The 18,128-nt window shown below is 50.5% G+C and overlaps 1 protein-coding gene across 5 annotated transcripts; it reads left to right on the top strand.

The window, feature by feature from the left end:
• Nucleotides 1-1,238: 1,238 nt before the first annotated feature.
• LOC137348515 (ER membrane protein complex subunit 9-like) lies at nucleotides 1,239-16,242 on the top strand. 5 transcript variants are annotated; one of them, XM_068013820.1, is made up of 6 exons: nucleotides 1,239-1,379; nucleotides 4,944-5,175; nucleotides 8,091-8,167; nucleotides 9,614-9,683; nucleotides 13,675-13,769; nucleotides 15,744-16,242. In XM_068013820.1, exons 2-6 carry the CDS (start codon nucleotides 4,972-4,974, stop codon nucleotides 15,922-15,924), a joined length of 627 nt encoding a protein of 208 aa, XP_067869921.1. In that variant the 5' UTR covers nucleotides 1,239-1,379; nucleotides 4,944-4,971; the 3' UTR covers nucleotides 15,925-16,242. The 5 variants fall into 5 exon arrangements, with proteins under 5 accessions (XP_067869921.1, XP_067869920.1, XP_067869923.1 ...); XM_068013819.1 differs by lacking the exon at nucleotides 1,239-1,379 and adding an exon at nucleotides 1,885-1,927; XM_068013822.1 differs by lacking the exons at nucleotides 1,239-1,379; nucleotides 15,744-16,242 and adding exons at nucleotides 1,885-1,927; nucleotides 15,151-15,732.
• Nucleotides 16,243-18,128: the final 1,886 nt, after the last annotated feature.

Genomic DNA, 18,128 nt, shown 5'->3' with positions numbered 1-18,128 from the left:
TAGTTTGGCCTCAGCTACAGTATTGCGTCGGGTTCTGGGCGTCAGAATTTAGGAAGGAAGGATGTGAGAGCATTGGACAGAATACAGAAAAGATTCACAAGAATGGTTCCAGGGATGAGGAATTTCAGTTATGAAGACAGGTTGGAGAAGTTGGGACTGTTTTCCTTGGAGAAGAGAAGGCTGAGAGGTGATTTGACAGAGATATTCAAAATCACAAGGGGTCTGGACAGATTGGAGAGAGAGAAACTGTTCCCACTCGTGAATGAGACGGCACGGATTTAACGTATTTGGTAAGAGAAGCAAAAGTGACATCAGGAAAAATGTTTTACGCAGTGAGTGGTTAAGGTCTGGAATGCACTGCCTGCGAGTGTGGTGGAGGCAGGTTCAATTGCAGCATTCAAAAGGGAATTAGACAGTTATATGAAAAGGAAGAATGTACAAGGTTACGGGCAGAAAAGCAGGGGGAATGGCATTAGGTGAATTGCTCAGTCGGAGAGTCGTTGCAGACACGATGGGCTGAATGGCCTCCTTCTCCACAGTAACAATTGTGATTCTGAGTGGTTAGGATTTGAAGTGCACAGCCTGGATGTAGATTCAGTAGTAGCCTTCAAAAGGGAACCGGGTAAACACTTAAAGGAAAAAGTTTGCAAGGATATGGGGAAAGAGCAGGGGTTGTGGGGCAAACAGGATTGCTGCTCAAATGAGCCAACACAGACTCAATGGGCCGCATGGCCTCCTTCTGTCCTGTGCGATTCTATGTCTCCTCCCTCCTCAGTTCTGGGCTCCTGATGAAGATTAAACACAAACTGAAGGAGGCCCCGGAACCAATTCGCTGCACTGAAGCCCATTCCCCTACCAGCACCCTCCCACTGACAAGCTGGAGGACTCGCCCAATCTCTGCCTGAGACTCTGGGAGGGACACTCTTGCCTCCGCCGCGGCTCCTTTATTGACATCCAGCTCCCCGTTCCCAATCCCCTCCCCCACCTTTCATTGTTACGTCACGCAGGTGACAGGGGGGTTCTGGCCAATCGGCTGCTGACGTCTCAAACCGGGCCGCCACTTGTGACATTGCCACAAAGTGGTGATTGACGTCGGCACGAACCAATCGGCGGCCGCGACCGCCCCCCCCCCTCAGCCAATCGCCGGAATTAACTTCCGGAAGCGGCCGAAATGGTTGACAGAGTTTCCAGCCAATCAGCGAGTAAAGAAGAGCTGCTTTCCCCCACCCCAGTCAGAGGTCAAATGGGACAAAATGGCCGCGCTCTCCGGCTACGGTTGCTAGGCCGCCATTTTGGCAGAGCGGACTCTTCCAGGTGATTAATTCGGCCAGAGCGAAAGGCGGCTTTTTCCCTGCTTTGAAGTATCAAAACAGGCAAAGGTGAGTATAACAAAAATAACGCCCCCCCCCCCGAAGGTACGGCTGCCGTTTGGGCACTAAATGGGCAGTCCCGGTTTCACTCCGCTCTCTCAGTTTGTTGCCGCTCTTGTCTCCTCTCTTTCTTGAGCAGCGCCTCCCTGACCCCGGCATTTGATTGGCAGGAGCGGCGGCCAATCGCGGGACACCGGTCGGACAGCGCTGACCCGCCCTCGCCCCATTGCCTTGGCCACTCAGCGAGCGGAACGTGTTACCGTTCGACCAATCAACGGGGGAACCACGGCAGTAGGGTTGGGGTGGGGGAAGGGCTAGTGGGTCCGTGCGATGGAAAGGCGGGAGGATTGGTTTAGAACCAATCGGCGCTCCGCCTGCCTGATGGACGTGCGGTGCGTCGACTCAGAGCGCAGGGCGGGCTAGATTGATAGCCATTGAGCCAATCAGCGTGCTGACAGCCCACCAATCAGCCGAATGGGAGGGAGGGTCCGCCGTTGCTAGGCTGGGGCGGGGCGGTCGAAAGGGATGTGCAGCAAAGCCGGGGGGGAATTTCATAGGTGGGAATTGCCTCATTTCCCCCTCTTGACATTTCATACACTGGTTTGGGGAGATTCCCCAGGGTGCTGACTGGGTGCTTTCTTTGTTGGGTTGGCACATGGCAGAAGAGGTCAGAGGGCAATGGGGCAACCCCTTTGCTCCCAAGTATAGTGGGTACTGGAGGAGAATGGCCTGCCTTCCTTGAGGGAAATTGGGGGGGTGGTGCCCCTCATCCCCAGGTGGCGAGGATACTCGGGAATGCCTGCCTTCCTGGTGGGAAATGGGGGCACCCCCTATGTCCCTGGCTATGGTGGGTACGGGATAGCAATCGTCCCGCCTTTCAATTTCACAGGCCCACCTGACCTTCCTCCCCACCGCCCCTTCCCCCCCCCCCCCCACTACCCCCAGTTCTCCCGCTGAATGCCCACCCTCTGAGAAAGAAATGGGGATACCCCCTTGCCCCCCACCCCCGGGTACGGCAGGTAATGGAGGGGATCGCCCACCACCCGACATGTATCTGCCAGTGGAAAACCATGTCACGTGGGTGATTGAAGGCTCTGGAAGGAGAAACCCCCCCCCCCACACCCCCTCCTCCAGCCCCTGCCTTAGGTGGCAGTTTCTAATAAAGACGCCACTCTGCGGAAAGTTCCAGAAGGAACGGCACGTCAGCCTCCTGCTCGCCTTGATGCCAGAAGTTTGTAGAATGTTAAATGCATTCGCCTATTTGCCACCGCCCCCTGACCTTACTGACTGGGGGGGGGGGGGGGCTGAGTTTCAAAAAACAATACATTCTCCTATTCTCCTCACCGCCACAGGAACAGGAGGAGGTCGTTCAGCCTCGCATGCACCCCACCCCCCATCTCAGCCTTCCTTCTCCATCCATTGGCACTGGCAGATTCGGGAAGAAGGCTGAAGCTGCTGGAAGTTTGTGCAAAATAATCGAATGGCAGAATAGGCTCGAGGGGCTGAATGGCCTCCTCCTGTTCTGAAAAGTCACAGGTCACTCTCAAAAAAAAAAAGTGGAAAAAATCAACACATGCCCCGAGGCGCTAGAAGTTTCTAGAAGCCCATGCTTGGTGCTGCTGGGCGTTTGTTGCGCCAGGAAACATTCCCAATGGGTCTGGATTTCACCAGGGTCTAAAAAGGCGCCTCGTTTTTAAACAAAAAATTGAAAATACAATTTTTTAAATAAACTTTCGTCCGTGGGCATTTATCCAGTTGCTATTGCTAATTTATTTGCCCGTGCTTAATGGGTACAATAAGAAATGCGTGGTGGGGGGGAGCACGGCAGGGTTTGAAATGGTGATACATGGCATGGTCACAGTGAAAGGGGAGTGGGATCTGCTCCCTTGGTGGTGAGCAATTCCCTTCCATTGCACTAAATGGCAGAGTCCTGTAAAAGCTATCTTACATTGACCTCCCGCCGTGTGCTGAGTGAGCCAATGCCAGCTGGGGACGGGCGTTAGGAGAGGTGCTACAGTTGGTACTGAGCCTGGGCACAGGTTACATCTCCACTGGGTCTCTGCTGAATGAGCTGGGTGAGGTAGTGGGGAAAGAAGGGGTTCCTGCTATTGCTCACTGCTGCAGTGACTGGCACCGGAAGCTGTGTGTGAGTGCATCTGTATGTATGAGTCCACATGTGTGTGTGTGTCCGTGTGTTTTCTATGTGCTTGGATACATTTCTGTATCTGAGATCAGGTGTGCGCGTGGGTCCACGTGCACAAGTGCGCCTCTATGTCAGAGCCCACACGTGTGGGTGTGTGTGTGTGTGTGTCCATGTCTGTGTATACACATGTCCGTGTCCATGCATGTATCTGCATGCGTGTGTGCAGGTGGGTCCACGTGTGTGTGTGAGGTCTTTAGATTATGATAGAGTAGGCGCAGAGAAGATGTTTCAACTTGTGGGCGGGAGGTGGGGGAGACCAGAACTTGGGGCCGTAAATATAAATTAGTCACCAATAAGTCCAATGGGGAATTGAGGAGAAACTCCTTTATCCAGAGAGTGGTGAAAATGTTTTTTTTATTTATTTGATCAAGGGATGTGGGTGAGCCAGCATTTATTGGTAATACCGAATTGCCCTTGAGAAACTGAGTGTCTTGCTCGGCCATTTCAGAGGGCAGTTAAGAGTTAACCACATTGCTGTGGGTCTGGATTCACATGTCGGCCAGACCAGGTAAGGACAGCAGATTTCCTACCCTAAAGGGAATGAGTGAACGAGATGGGTTTTTGCAACAATCAACAATGGTTTCACCAGTAGACTAGCTTTTGTTTAATTCCAGATTTATTAATTGAATTCAAATTTCACCATCTGCTGTCGTGGGATTGGAACCCACTCAGGCTTTAGTCTGACCCTCTGGATTACTAGTCCAGTGACGATACCACTACGCCACTGCCTCCCCCCTGGAACTGGCTACCACTGGGAGAGGTTGAGGTGAATCGTATGGATGCATTTAAGGGGAAGCTGGATACGGACATGAGGGAGAACGGAATAGAAGCTGAAGGGGTGAGATGAAGAGGGGTGGGAGGAGGCTCGTGTGCAGCAAAGAGTTGTCCACCACCGAATGTTGCAGACTGGCACAGTCCAAGGTCCAGGACTACGTGCTGAGGGACGCACTAAAGCTTGGGGCAGCCGCAGCAAAGGCTCAATGGGGAAAGACCACTGTGTAAGGTCCCCCCCCATCAAGCTGAACTGAGGGGCTGGATCCATGGGAAACCCCTCGAACTGTATCGGAGAAATTTTGTGTGCTGTAAATGTAAAAATGTGTATGGCATGACAATGAAATGGAAGGGCTGTGAGGCAACTCAGGATTGTATTGAAGGAAACTGATCATCTTTGCACTGTTTGTATTTTTTGACTTGATGCTGTTTTAAACTGTTTGGGAAGGTAATTTTTACAGATTTTTATAAATAAAGTATATTTTGGAAAAAAAAAAGTAAACAGCAGCACAGAGCAGTTGCCCAGTTTCTGTGCTGTGAATATCATGTAATTCTCTTTTTTTTCCTCTCTCTCTCCACTCCCCGCTCCCCTTCCTCAGGCACCACGTTGGTCCACCCTTTCGGAAGATGGCCGAGGTGGAGATCTCGGCGCAAGCCTACGTGAAGATGCAGCTCCATGCCGCCAAGTACCCCTCCTGCGCGGTGAATGGCCTGCTGCTGGCGGAGAAGGTGCCAGAGGCGGACGGCGAGTGCCTGCTCCTGACGGACTGCGTCCCGCTCTTCCACAACTGCCTCGCCCTCACTGTCATGTTGGAGGTGGCACTCAATCAGGTGCGTGCGCTAGATCCCGTTGAGGCCAGGGAGGGATGGGCTACTACTAGTACTGAGCCCTCACACAGGGCAGGAAGATCCCAGATGCCACCCATTCATTCCCCCGTGCCCCCCCCCTCGTCCCCACCCTCACCCTGTCTGCACCGAGTCAGCTGATCCCAGACGGGACGGGTGGTATGGATTACAAACATACGAATCAGGAGCAGGAATAGGCCACTCGGCCCCTCGAGCCTGCTCTCCCATTCAACAAGATCATGGCTGATCTGACTGTAACTTCAACCCCACATTCCCACCTACCCCCGATAACCTTTCACCCCCTTGCTTATCAAGAATCTATCTACCTCTGCCTTAAAAATATTCAAAGACTCTGCCTCCACCTCCTTTTGAGGGAGAGAATTCCACAGACTCACGACCCTCTGAGAGAAAACATTTCTCCTCATCTCTGTCTTAAATGGACGACCCCTTATTTTTAAACAGTGACCCCTAGTTCTAGATTCTCCCACAAGGGGAAACATCCTTTCCACATCCACCCTGTCAAGACCCCTCAGGATCTTATATGTTTCAATCAAGTCGCCTCTTACTCTTCTAAATTCCAGTGGATACAAGCCTAGCCTGTCCAATCTTTCCTCATAAGACAAACCCGCCCATTCCAGGTATTAGTCTAGTAAACCTTCTCTGAACTGCTTCCAATGCATTTACATCCTTCTTTAAATAAGGAGACCAGTACTGTACACAGTACTCCAGGTGTGGTCTCACCAATGCCCTGTATAACTGAAGCATAACCTCCAATAAATGATAACATTCTATTAGCTTTCCTAATTACGTGCTGTACCTGCATACTAACCTTTTGTGATTCATGCACTGGGACACCCAGATCCCTCTGTATCTCAGAGCTCTGCAATCTCTCACCATTTAGATATGTTTTTTTTTAAATTCTTCCTGCTAAAATGGACAATTTCACATTTTCCCACCTTATACCCCATTTGCCAGGTCTTTGCCCACTTACTTAACCGGGGGCTACAGGGAGCTGGATGAATTCCTGGCTGGGGCAGAGATCACCCAATGAAGTAGATATCATCAATGTAATCTCCCAGGAACATAGCAGCAGGAGGAGGCCATTCAGCCCCTCTCGAGCCCTTTCTGCCATTCGCTGAGATGGTGGCTGATCTGTGACTCAACCCCATATGTCTGCCTTTGCCCTGTATCATTTAATACCTTTGAATAAGATTCTTATCAATCTCATATTTAAAATTAACAACTGATAGAGCATCAATTGCTGTTTTGGGGAAGAGAGTTCCAAACGTCTACCACCCTTTATGTGTGGATGTGTTTCCTAACCTCACTCCTGAAGGGTCTGGCTCTAATTTTTAGACTTTGCCCCCTGGTCTTAGATTCATTGTGTCTGTCTGCTCTCAATATCTTGAAAACCTCCATCATATCACCCGTTAACCTTCTACATTCCAGGGAATACAACCCTAGTTTGTTTAATCTCACCTCGTAATTTAACCCTTAGAGTCCAGGTATCATTGTGGTAAATGTACGCTGCACTCCTCCCTCCTGAACGAGCTTCAATTGACAACAGGTGTCAGAGAGAAATTGTTTTTCCCCTCCCCCCTCCTCAATTGACCTTTGTTTTGAATCTAGTCTTCCGCCTCTCCTGACATATTACGTGCAATTGTCAGGGTCCGTATTGTGATATGTGAGGGGCCATTTACTTGGGGCAGGCTGGATGGAACAGTCAGCCTTTTCTTGACTGACCCTTCCGTATATATTGTCCAGGTGACTAAGGATGGGCCATAAATACAGTCTACCCACCATCACTCACATCTAATGAGCAGAACAGTCTGGGGTGCAATCCCCTTCTGTGCTGTGGAGCTGCCGGTGGGAGATGCTTGTGTTCCCGGGTCCTTGTTATTGTGGTGTCGGGCAGGGTGCAGGTGGAGGGAGGGTTATTTCTTCATTAGCTAGACCGCCTACTGTAACCTCGCCCGACTCCGCCCCTGCCTCTGCTCATCTGCTGAAAGCCTCAATCACGCCTTCCTTACCTCTAGACTTGACTATTCCAATGCACTCCCGGCTGCTCTCCCATAGACTACCCTCCATGAACTTGAGGTCATCCAAAACTCTGCTGCCCTGTGTCCTAACTTGCACCAAGTCCCGTTCCCCTATCACCCCCTGTTCTCACTGAGCTACACTGGCTCCCGGTCTGGTAATGCCTCTTTTAAAAAAAAAAATTCTCCTCCTTGTTTTCGAATCCAACCATGGCCTCCTCGCCTCCTCCCTATCTCCTGTAACCTCCTCCAGCCTCACAGCCCTCCGAGATCTCCGCGCTCCTCTAATTCCGGCCTCTTGAGTATCCCCCGATTTTAATCTCTCCACCATTGGACGGCCGTGCCTTAAGTTGCCTGGGCCCCAACCTCTGGAATTCCCTCCCTAAACCTCTCTGCCTCTCTATCTCTCTCTCTCCCTCTCCTTCTTTAAGTCACTCCTTAAAACCTACCTCTCTGACCAAGCTTTTTAGCACCTGTCCTAATATCTTCTTTTGTGGCTCGGTGTCTGATTTATGCTCCTGTGAAGCACGTTGGGAGATTTTTACTACTTATCTAAATGCTTGATGTTGAGATGGGTGTGTAAAGTGGCTGAATGATATAGGAGGATGTACTGTTAAATTCCAGAAAGCACTTTATGGAAGGATAATGCTGGAGCCTATATTTACTCCGTTTCACATTTATTGTGCAGAACAAAAGGATTTTTTTAAAAAACCCGAAAAAGATGACGCTCAAAAAAAACCCTGCAACCAGTCTCAGTAAACGTCTGCTTATCAGTGCTCAACTAAGACCCTTCCCCTGCGTATAATCAAACCCCTGACACACAATTAACAGATTAACATTGATCACGTGCTGTTGCTGTTAAAGGTTGATCTGTGGAGTGCAGCAAATAACCAGGTGATCGCTGGTTATTACCAGGCCAACGACCGTGTGAGGGACGCCAGGTAAGGGGCTGCCAGCGTGTTGCGTTGGGGAGTGGGCGGATGGGGTTTTGGGTGTGGGGATGCAGGGGGTGTCTGGGTATGGCCAGGGGAGGAGGCAGGTTAATTCGGCCCGTGGGAGGTGGTGGCGAGACTGATTGGAAAAACGTAAACCGTTTTCTGTCACGCTTTCATCAAAAGATGCTCCGTATTATCGTGTGCGAAACGTTCAGTTGAGAAGAGTGTGCAGCCCGGCACCAGTGCTTTGCATGGGAAAAGTCCGGGAGCTTTTGGAGACCAGGAGCGCTCTGGGTTCCTTCCCAGTGTCTCTTCGAAACCAGAGGAGGCCATTCAGCCCCTCGAGCCTGTTCCGCCATTCAATGAGATCACGGAAGATCGAACGATCTATCTCCATATACCTGCCTTGGTCCCGCACCTCTTAATAACTTTGGACAACGAAAATCTCTCCATCTCAGATTTAAAATTAACAATTGATCAATTGCCGTTTGAGGAAGAGAATTCCAAACTTCTGCCACCCTTTGCCTGTGGAAGTATTTCCGAATTTCACTCCTGAAAGGTCTGGCTTTAATTTTAGACTCTGTTCCTGAGTCCTAGACTTCCCAACCTGTGGAAATAGTTTCTGTCTATCTACCTCATCCGTTCCCTGGTGTGGTGGTGGGATGCGATCGTTGCGGTGCTGCACGACGGAAAAGAAAGGATTTGCATTTATCTAGCGCCTCTCGCAACCTCAGGATGTCAAAGTGTTTGACAACCAGTGTTTTTAAACCATACTTCCTGTTGTCATGTGGAAAATGCAGCAGCCAATTTGCACACAAGATCCCACAAACAGCAATGTGATCATCTGTTTTTTTTTTAGCGATGTTAGTTGAGGGATAAATTTTGACCCCAAAGCACCTCAGTACTGGTACCGGGGAAGTGTCGGCCCTGGATTCGAGGGCTCGAGGCTCTGGAGTGGGGTCTCGAACTTCTGACTCGAGTGTGAGACCCGCCGAGTCACGGCTGGCGCTTTCACAGACCCTTCTTAACCTCTCGCACCTGCGCTGATCCGCATGGGCTGAGAATGCTCAACCCCTTGAGCTTGTTACATAGGAGAGGGGAGGTGGTGACCTAGTGGTAATGTCACTAGGCTAGTATTTCAGGCCAATGCTGTGGGGGCAGGGGTTCGAATCCCACGGTGCTGTTAGAAGGGGAGTTCCAGGGTTTTGACCCAGCAACGATGAAGGAACTGCCGACATAATGTCCAAATTGGGACTAGTGCTATTTAGAAAATGGGTGCTGTGGGGGGGAAGCCTTCTTCTGCTGAGTGAAACCCGTCTCGGAGAATGAGTCGGCAGACATCAGACCTCTCCAAGAACGCAGTGGGGCACACAGCTCACCTGCAAAAAGGCCTTGACTTTTTCTCTAATCTTTTCCTTTTTTCTGTCCTTTTCTTTCTCTTCCCGGTTAAAGTCCAAACTCAGTCGCCGTGAAGATTGGAGACCGAGTGGCTGAGCACCTCAGAGGAGCTGTGCTCATTATGGTGAGTGATCCACGGCCATTTGACCGTCGCTTATGCTCCTCAGGAGCCTCCTCTCCCTCCCCCCTCCCCCGCACTTCACTTCACTTCACCTCACCCGAGCAACGTATCTTTCTCGCCCTTGCGTCCCCCTGAGAGGGCAGGCGATGCCCTCCGTTTAACGTCTCGTCTGAAACACGGTACCTCTGACAAGTGCAGCGCTCCATCAGTACAGGCACCGGGAGTACTGAGGGAACGCTGCACTGTCGGAGGTGCCGTCTTTTGGATGAGAGGTAAAACCGAGGGCTCCGTCTGCCCTCTCGGTGGTCTGTGGGATCTTTTACATCCACCTATTCTGAAGAAGGGTTTGGGGGGAGTTCTCCCCGGTGTCCTGGGGCCAATATTTATCCCTCCATCACTTAAAACAAAATAAAAAAATCAGCTGATTGGGTTCATTATTGCATTGCTGTTTGTGAAATCTTGCTGTGTGCATATTGGCTGCCCCGTTTCCTATATTTAAAGCTGTAAAACACTTTGGGCCTTGCTAAGGTTGTGAAAGGTGCTGTACAAATGCATGTGCTTATCTCACTTCCCCTTAAATGCATCTACGTTATTCCCCTCAATTTCTCTCTGTGTGGTAGTGAGTTTCCACATTCTCTGGGTGAAGAAATTTCTCCTGAATTCCTGGTAAGACATGGACCGTTGTTTCCCAGCAGGAAATGGGAGGGAGGGTTGAAGCTCTCAGCCCAACTAGAAGGGAGGCATCTGAAGAAGGGTCACTGACCTGAAACGTTAACTCTGCTTCTCTCTCCACAGATGCTGCCAGACCTGCTGAGTGTTTCCAGCATTTCTTGTTTTTATTTCCGGTTTCCAGCATCCGCAGTATTTTGCTTTTATTTTAATATAGAAAGGAGGCACTGCTGGATCTGGTGCTGGGAAATGAGGTGAGCCAAGTGGATCAAGTGTCTGTGGGGGAACACTTGGGTAAGAGCGATCATTGTATCATAAGGTTGAGACTAGTCGTGCAGAAAAGGAAAGAACGAGAGAAGGTAGAATGTCCAGATTGGAAAAGGGCTAATTTTAGGGATCTAGATGAGAAGGAATCTAGCCAGGGTAGAATGGGACCAAAGACTGACAGGAAAAACTGTAATGGAACAATGGGTTATCTTTAAGGAAGAGATGCTTTAGGTACAGACTCCAACAAGGGTGAAAGGTGGGGGAACCAAAAACAGGGCTTCTTGGATGATGAGGGAGATAGAATTTATGATGAAACAAAAAAAGTGGGTGGATGATGCAGGATAGTTGAATTCTTCAAGTGAGAACCAGGCCCCACATAATAAGTGGAGAGATGCGGTGAAGAGGAAAATAAGACTGGTAAAAGAGAGAATATGAGAATAGAATAGCCGTCAACATAAAAGGGAACCCAAAAATCATCATCTGGCATGTAAATAGTAAGCAGGTAGTAAGAGGAGGAGTGGGGCCTGTTCGGGATAAAGAGTAATATTAATGCTTAGTGGTGCAGGGCAATGCTAGAATATTTAATAAGTACTTTGCATGAGTGCTCACTAAGGAAGAGGAATCTGACAAAATATCAGTAGAAGTGGAGAGAGTAGAGGCAATGGACAGGGTAAAAATTGAGAGAGGAGGTAATGGAAAGGCTGGCTATGCTTCGGGTCGATGAGTCTCTTGGTCCAGGTGGCTTGCCTCCCAGGTTGCTAAAGGAAGTGGGGATGGAGATAGTGGAAGGGCTTGCCATAATCTTCCAAACTTCCCTAGATATGGGGGAGGTGCCAGAGGATTGAAGAGTGGCAAATGGGACACCCTTATTCAAGAAAAGGTGTAAGGACAGTCCTAAAAATTTCAGGTCAGTTAGCTTAACATCAGTTGTGGGTAAGGTTTTAGAAACAATAATCAGGGAAAATATCAACAGGCACTTGGAGAGGTTTGAATTAATTAAGGAGAGCCAGTATGGATTTATAAAAGGCAGATCAGGCTTCACTAATCTAATTGAATTTTTTGATGAAATAACAGAGAAGGTTGATGAAGGGAATGCGGTAGATGTAGTCTAGCTGGTTTTTAAGTACGTGTTTGATATATAACGTTAAAGAAGTATTTAGATGAGCACTTGAAACGCCATAGCATACAAGGCTATGGGCCAGGTGCTGGAAAATGGGATTAGAATAGATCAGCTTGATGGTCGGCGTGGACGCGGTGGGCCGAAGGGCCTGTTTCTGTGCTGTATAACTCAATGACTCTATGATAAAGTACCACATAAAAGCTGGGTTAACAAATTTATAGTTGTGGTAAAATGGTTGTTTTTCAGACTGGAGGATGGTAGACAGTGGTGTTCCCCAAGGGTCAGTGCTGGGACCACTGCTTTTTTTAAAAAACTATATCTAAATGACTTGGATCTTGGGATACAGAGTAGAATTTCCAAATTTGCCGATGATACCAAATTTGAAGGAGTGGCAAACAGTGAGGATGATACGAACTGCTTGCGACAGGATATAGATAGATGAGCAGAATGGGCAGACGGGTGGCAGATGGAATTTAATACTGACAAGCGTGAGGTGGAAGCGGAGACGATCAATGACTTCAAAAGGAAATTGGATGGGCACTCGAAGGAAATAAACTTGTAGGACTACGGGGATCGAACAGGGGATGGAGACTGACGGGATAGCTCCATGGAGAGCAGGCATGGACTCAATGGGCCGAACAGCCTCCCTCCGTGCCCTCTATGACTCATCAGCATTTCCCCCTCCTCTCCTGAAAGCGTTGACTACCGCATGCTGTGAGACCCTGTGGCTGTCAGTGTGCTCGGGGATTAGGGGAGCTGGGAGGTGATCCTTCGCCCACTGATGAGGGAGGGGTATCACAGTCCAGATTTAATCCTGTACTTGCATTGTATTTACACACATGTAACCTCTCCAGCAGTAGTCTTCAGATTCTGACCAGTAGCAGGATCCGTGGCCCATTCTCTCTCCGTCCTCTCCCATCGGAGACCAGTTCAGCTGCCCTCATTCCCCGCACCACCCCCCCCCCCCCCCCCCCCCCCCACTGCTCCTGGCAGGGTTCAGCTAACTGTGTAAAAGTAGGGAAGTCTTGCTACAACTGTACAGGGCGTTAGTGAGACCACGTCTAGAGTACTGCCTACAGTTTTGGTCTTATTTAAGGAGGGATATAGTTGCATTGGAGGCAGTTCAGAGAAAGTTCACTCGGCTGATTCCTGGGATGAAGGGGTTGTCTTATGAGGAAAGGGTGAGCAAGTTGGGCCGATACTCGTTGGAGTTTAGAAGAATGAGAGGTGATCTTATTGAAACGTATTCTGATTGTGAGGTGGGTTTGACAGGGTAGCTGCTATGAGGATGTCCCCCTTTGTGGGGGAATCTAGAACAAAGGGGTACAGTTTCAGAATAAGGGGTCTCCCATTTAAGACAGAGATGAGGAGGAATTTCTTCGCTGAGGGTTGTTAATATTTGGAATTCTCTTCCCAGAGAGCTGTGGAGGCTGGATCACTGAATATATTCAAGACTGAGTTAATTTTTGATCTACCAGGGAGTTATGGGAGGGTGGGGGGGGAGGGAGGAGGTAGGGGGGATGGGGGTAGGCAGGAAAGTGGAGTTGAGGCCAAAATTAGATTAGCCATGATCTTCTTGAATGGCGGAGCAGGCTCGAGGGGCCGAATGGCCTCCTGCTGCTCCTGTTTCTTACGTTCTTGCGAAGGGGGCTGGACCCTGGCCTCTTCCTGCTCTGTCTGGTGCTCACCGATCAAGCAGTTATACGCCCAAAGCACAGAAAGGGCCCAGAACTGAATGTTGAGTGGTGTAATGAACATTTGGGTGTGTCCGATGCCCTGGCATAGGGCGAGGGAATGTTTAACACAATGGTATAATCTGTCTGGTCAGTGTGGGAATCGCAGGGGAGGGTGGGTGGGGAAAGGATGGTGGAATTGATCCCGTCGGGTCAGTGTGAGGTGCACTGTTGTTTTATTCACTGCCGCCACTCTCTCCTCCAGCTGGACAACGCCAAGCTGTCAGGGGAGTACGGCGGGCCAGCGGTCATCGTGCACGAGCGGCAGGACGGCAAGTGGACGCCCAAGGACAAGAATCTGTGAGTGACCTTGGCGGGTTCGGTGACCTCAGAGCAAGAGAGCGATGGGCCGGCACGTCCTGCGTCACCGCCCCCCCTGCGGTACGATACGCCCCGTCGCGTCACACGGGGGCGCGCGTTTCCCCCCTTTTCCCGAGGGAGGGTCCTAGCAAGGACGGCACCATCAGGACAAAACTCAGGCCTGGGCTGGCGGGACCCAGGCCCGCGGGCACCACTGGCCCCCAGGGCGGCCGGGTTCAGAGGGGTAAACAATTAATAATTTCATACATCAACCCCTCAGTACTCTGGTGTGTAGATTTTGCGCCCTCACCTCCCACTGTATAATATTACAGAGCAGGAATGGCCCAGGTTCCATAACCCTGCACCCCTCCCCCCTCCCCTCCCCGCCTTGTGCTGGGGATCCCAGCCAGGGGGTTACATTTGGTACTGAGCCCCACACAGGGCTGCAAGAGCACTGGTTCTGACCGACCCATTTGGCCCTGCTGAGTTATCCGATCTGAGAGCGGGGGAGTTCTCCCCGGTTGTCCTGCAGCCAATATTTATCCCTCATTGACCGTCACAAAAGCAGATTAACTGGTCACACTTTATCGCACTTGCTGTTTGTGGGAGCTTGCTGTGCGTATCCTGGCTGCCGCGTTTCCCCCGCGTTCCAACAGTGACGACACTTCAAAAAGTACTTGGTTGCCTGTAAACTGCTTTGGGAGGTCATTTTTGAGGTGTCGTCGCTGCTGTAATGCAGGACACGCTGCAGCCATCTTGCGTACAGCAAGATCCCGCAAGCAGCGGTGCAATAACGACCAGTTTTCATTTAGTCCCAGCACACCGGGGTGCCATGGGTGACACCATTGCAGCTCACATAAGAACACAAAAGCGTAAGAAATAGGTGCAGGAGTTGACCAATCGTCCCCTCGAACCTACTTCACCATTCAATCCGATCACGGCTGATCTTCAGCCTCAACTCCACTTTCCCTTATCCTGAGACTGTGTCCCCCGTATTCTAAATTTGCCCGACCAGCGGAAACAACCTTTCAGTATCTACCCTGTCAAGCCCCCTCCGGAATCTTGTATGTTTCAAAACACCTGATTCTTCTCTGCTCTAGAGAGCACAGACCCAATTTACCCAGTCTCTCCATTACAGGACAATCCCCCTCATCCCAGGAATCATTGCACTGCCTCCAAGGCAAGTATACACTTCCTTGGGTAAACAGACCAAAACTGCACACAGTATTCCAGATGTGGCCTCACCAAAGCCCTGTACAATTGTAGCAAGACTTCCTTATTCCTGTAGTCCAATCCCCTTTGCAATAAAGGCCAACCTGCCATTTGCCTTCCTAATCGCTTGCTGTAGCTGCACGTTAACTTTCTGTGTTTTGTGTATAAGGGCCCCAAATCCTCCTGAATGCCAACAAGTCATAGTCCCCTGAATGGATCAGCTCAGCTATTCAGACCAACCCCTTCTAGCTGTATGGTCGGGATCGGCAGACCTGGTGTAGCATTGCCAGCTTCAGATGAGACGTCAACAAGAGGGCCCGATTGCCACCCCCGCCCCTCCCAATCTGCCCTTGCGGGGGGAGGTAAAGAATCCCACAGCCGCCATTGGGAGAAGAGGCAGAGGGAGTTCACCAAAGTGTCCAATATTCCTCCCTCGCACCAAAACCAATCTTTAAAAAAAAAAGTTAACCAGTGCTTCTGCTGTCTGTTGGATCTTGCTGTGTGCTATATGGCAGCCAACGCAACAATGGTGGCTGCGCTTCAGAAGCGATTCATTTGGACGTCGAGCGCTGCCTGGTTTCGGAGCTGGGCTTAATTTGACCAATCCACCCACCCTCTTCCCCACCCCCCCCCCCTCCACCGGTCAGGTCACCAGAGGGTGAAAGGTCAGCGCCTGACCCTCCCACCCCGGTCAGAGATGCTGTGTCCGAGTGCTTGCGCTTGGTGTAACACCCTGCCCGGTGTGTGTTTTTTGGCCCGCAGGGTGATGTGGCGCGACTGGGTGGGCACGCGGTCCCTGGTGAGCGAGCTGATGGAGGGTCGGGCGTACGGCCGGCTGGTGGACTTCGACGAGCACCTGGACGATATCCGGCGCGACTGGTCCAACGGCCACATCAACGAGCGGGTCGGGGCCCACGCCCCCACCGCCAACGGCAGAGCGTAACCGTGCCCCTGCTGCCCTCCCCCACCCCCAAAAAACCCTTGTGCGGCGGGGTGGGGGGGGGCCTGGTGTCAAATCCCTCGCCAAGCCGCTCCCAGGCGGTGGAGGACCAGGAGTGGAGGCGGAGCTGGTTGTTCCCCCCCCGCCTCCCCTTGATAGACAGGGAGCAGGACAGATCAGGGTGGCTGTGCATTCCCCCACCCCTCCCCAACCAGGCACATGGCGACGCAGGGGGGGCTTCCTGTACCCAAACGAGGTTCTTGATCACCATCTGTCTGTCCAGGTTAAGAATAAACTGAGCTGCTTCTCATTTGGACCTCGCATGTGCGACTCCAGTTTGTGTGTTTCTCTTTCTCCCCACCCCACTCCCAATCCCTGCTGTCTTTTTCATCGTTTACCTGCCCTCAGCTCATGTTGGGGTTCCCCACCCTCCCTCTCATTGGGAGCAATTGTAACATAAGAACATAACATAAGAAATAGCAGCAGGAGTAGGCCATTCGGCCCCTCGAGCCTGCTCCACCATTCATTAAGATCGTGGCCGATCTGATTGTGGCCTTAACTCCACTTTTCTGTCTGCCCTCCCCCGTAACCCTTGGCTCCCGTGTCAGTCAAAAATCTGTCTAACTCGGCCTTGAATATATACTATGACCCAGCCTCCACTGCTCGCTGGGGAAGAGAATCCCAAAGATTAACAACCTCCTCAGAGAAGAAGAGCTTGTCCAAATATGTAAAAAGGAAGAGAGTAGCTAAAGTGAATGTTGGTCCCTTAAAGGCAAAGACAGGAGCATTTATCATGGGGAATGAGGAAGAGACACACACACACACGGACACGCACGTGAAAGCCTCAATTTATTTTGGGTTGTTTTGTTAACGCAGGTTTTGTGCTCATTTCCAGCAGGGGGTTGGGATGGGGGATTGGTGGTGTGGTGGGGGAGGGGGGTGAAGTTGTTTGGTCCTCCAGGCCCACTCCATCCTCCCACCTTCCTCCATCCATCAACCCTCATCCATGTCTTCGTTACCTCTTAGACATGACTATTCCAATGTTCTCCTCGCCTCCCCTCCCTATTTCTGTAACCTCTTCCACCCTGACGACCCTCTTGGGCTTAGCGTCCATTTTTGCCTGATTTTTACATTGGGATGGCTGCTGATGTTAAATGCACTGTCTCGCCGCACATTACTGCCGATTCCTTCCTGTATAGATCATTGTGATCCCTCCCTTGTGTGCACAACCCCACCCCCCCATAGTCCTGCAACACAATTCATTTCTCTGCAACTATCAGCTCCCCTTCTCAATAGGATTAAACACATACAAACAAACATACGAATTTGGAGCAGGAGGAGGCCACTCGGCCCCTCGAGCCTGCTCTCCCATTCAACAAGGTCATGGCTGACCTGATTGTAACTTCAACTCCACATTCCCACCTACCCCCGATAACCTTTCACCCCCTTGTTTATCAAGAATCTATCTACCTCTGCCTTAAAAATATTCAAAGACTCTGCTTCCACCGCCTTTTGAGGAAGAGAATTCCAAAGACTCACGACCCTCAGAGAAAAAATTTCTCCTCATCTCAGTCTTAAATGGGCGACCCCTTATTTTTAAACAGTGACCCCTAGTTCTAGATTCTCCCACAAGGGGAAACATCCTTTCCACATCCACCCTGTCAAGACCCCTCAGGATCTTCTATGTTTCAATCAAGTCGTCTCTTACTCTTCTAAACTCCAGCGGATACAAGCCCAGCCTGTCCACCCTTTCCTCATAAGACAACCCGCCCATTCCAGGTATTAATCTAGTAAACCTTCTCTGAACTGCTTCCAATGCATTTACATCCTTCCTTAAATAAGGAGACCAGTACTGTACACAGTACTCCAGATGTGGTCTCACCAATGCCCTGTATAGCTGATGCATAACCTCCCTACTGTTTTATTTAATTCCCCTCACAATAAATGATATATTCACCAGTGCATTTGCACTGCTTAATCACACAGTACGTACAGCACAGAAACAGGCCATTCGGCCCAAAAGGTGTTGATGCTTTGCACGAGCCTCCTCCTATCCACCCTGTCAACATATCCTGCCACTGAAACAGAGGGAGTTAAATCCCAGAGTAACAAGAGGATGATGTCAGAATCCACCACGTCGCATGGATTCGAGTCTCTAAAGGGTCATTGCCTCTGTGGGCCTCCCTCTCTCCTCTCAGCTTGCACTG

The sequence above is a fragment of the Heterodontus francisci genome, chromosome 34, assembly GCF_036365525.1.
Source record: "Heterodontus francisci isolate sHetFra1 chromosome 34, sHetFra1.hap1, whole genome shotgun sequence".
NCBI lineage: Eukaryota > Metazoa > Chordata > Chondrichthyes > Heterodontiformes > Heterodontidae > Heterodontus > Heterodontus francisci.
The sequence above is the reverse complement of the archived record's forward strand: the minus strand, read 5'-3'. Positions and strand labels throughout refer to the sequence as shown.

Bases quoted from the DNA above. Each gene is read 5' to 3' on its own strand.
- LOC137348515 (XM_068013819.1), top strand. From the start codon at position 1,896: ATGTGCAGCAAAGCCGGGGGGGAATTTCATAG. The intron at 8,168-9,613 runs GTAAGGGGCTGC...TCCCGGTTAAAG, and splicing joins GACCGTGTGAGGGACGCCAG to TCCAAACTCAGTCGCCGTGA. The intron at 9,684-13,674 runs GTGAGTGATCCA...TCTCTCCTCCAG, and splicing joins GAGGAGCTGTGCTCATTATG to CTGGACAACGCCAAGCTGTC.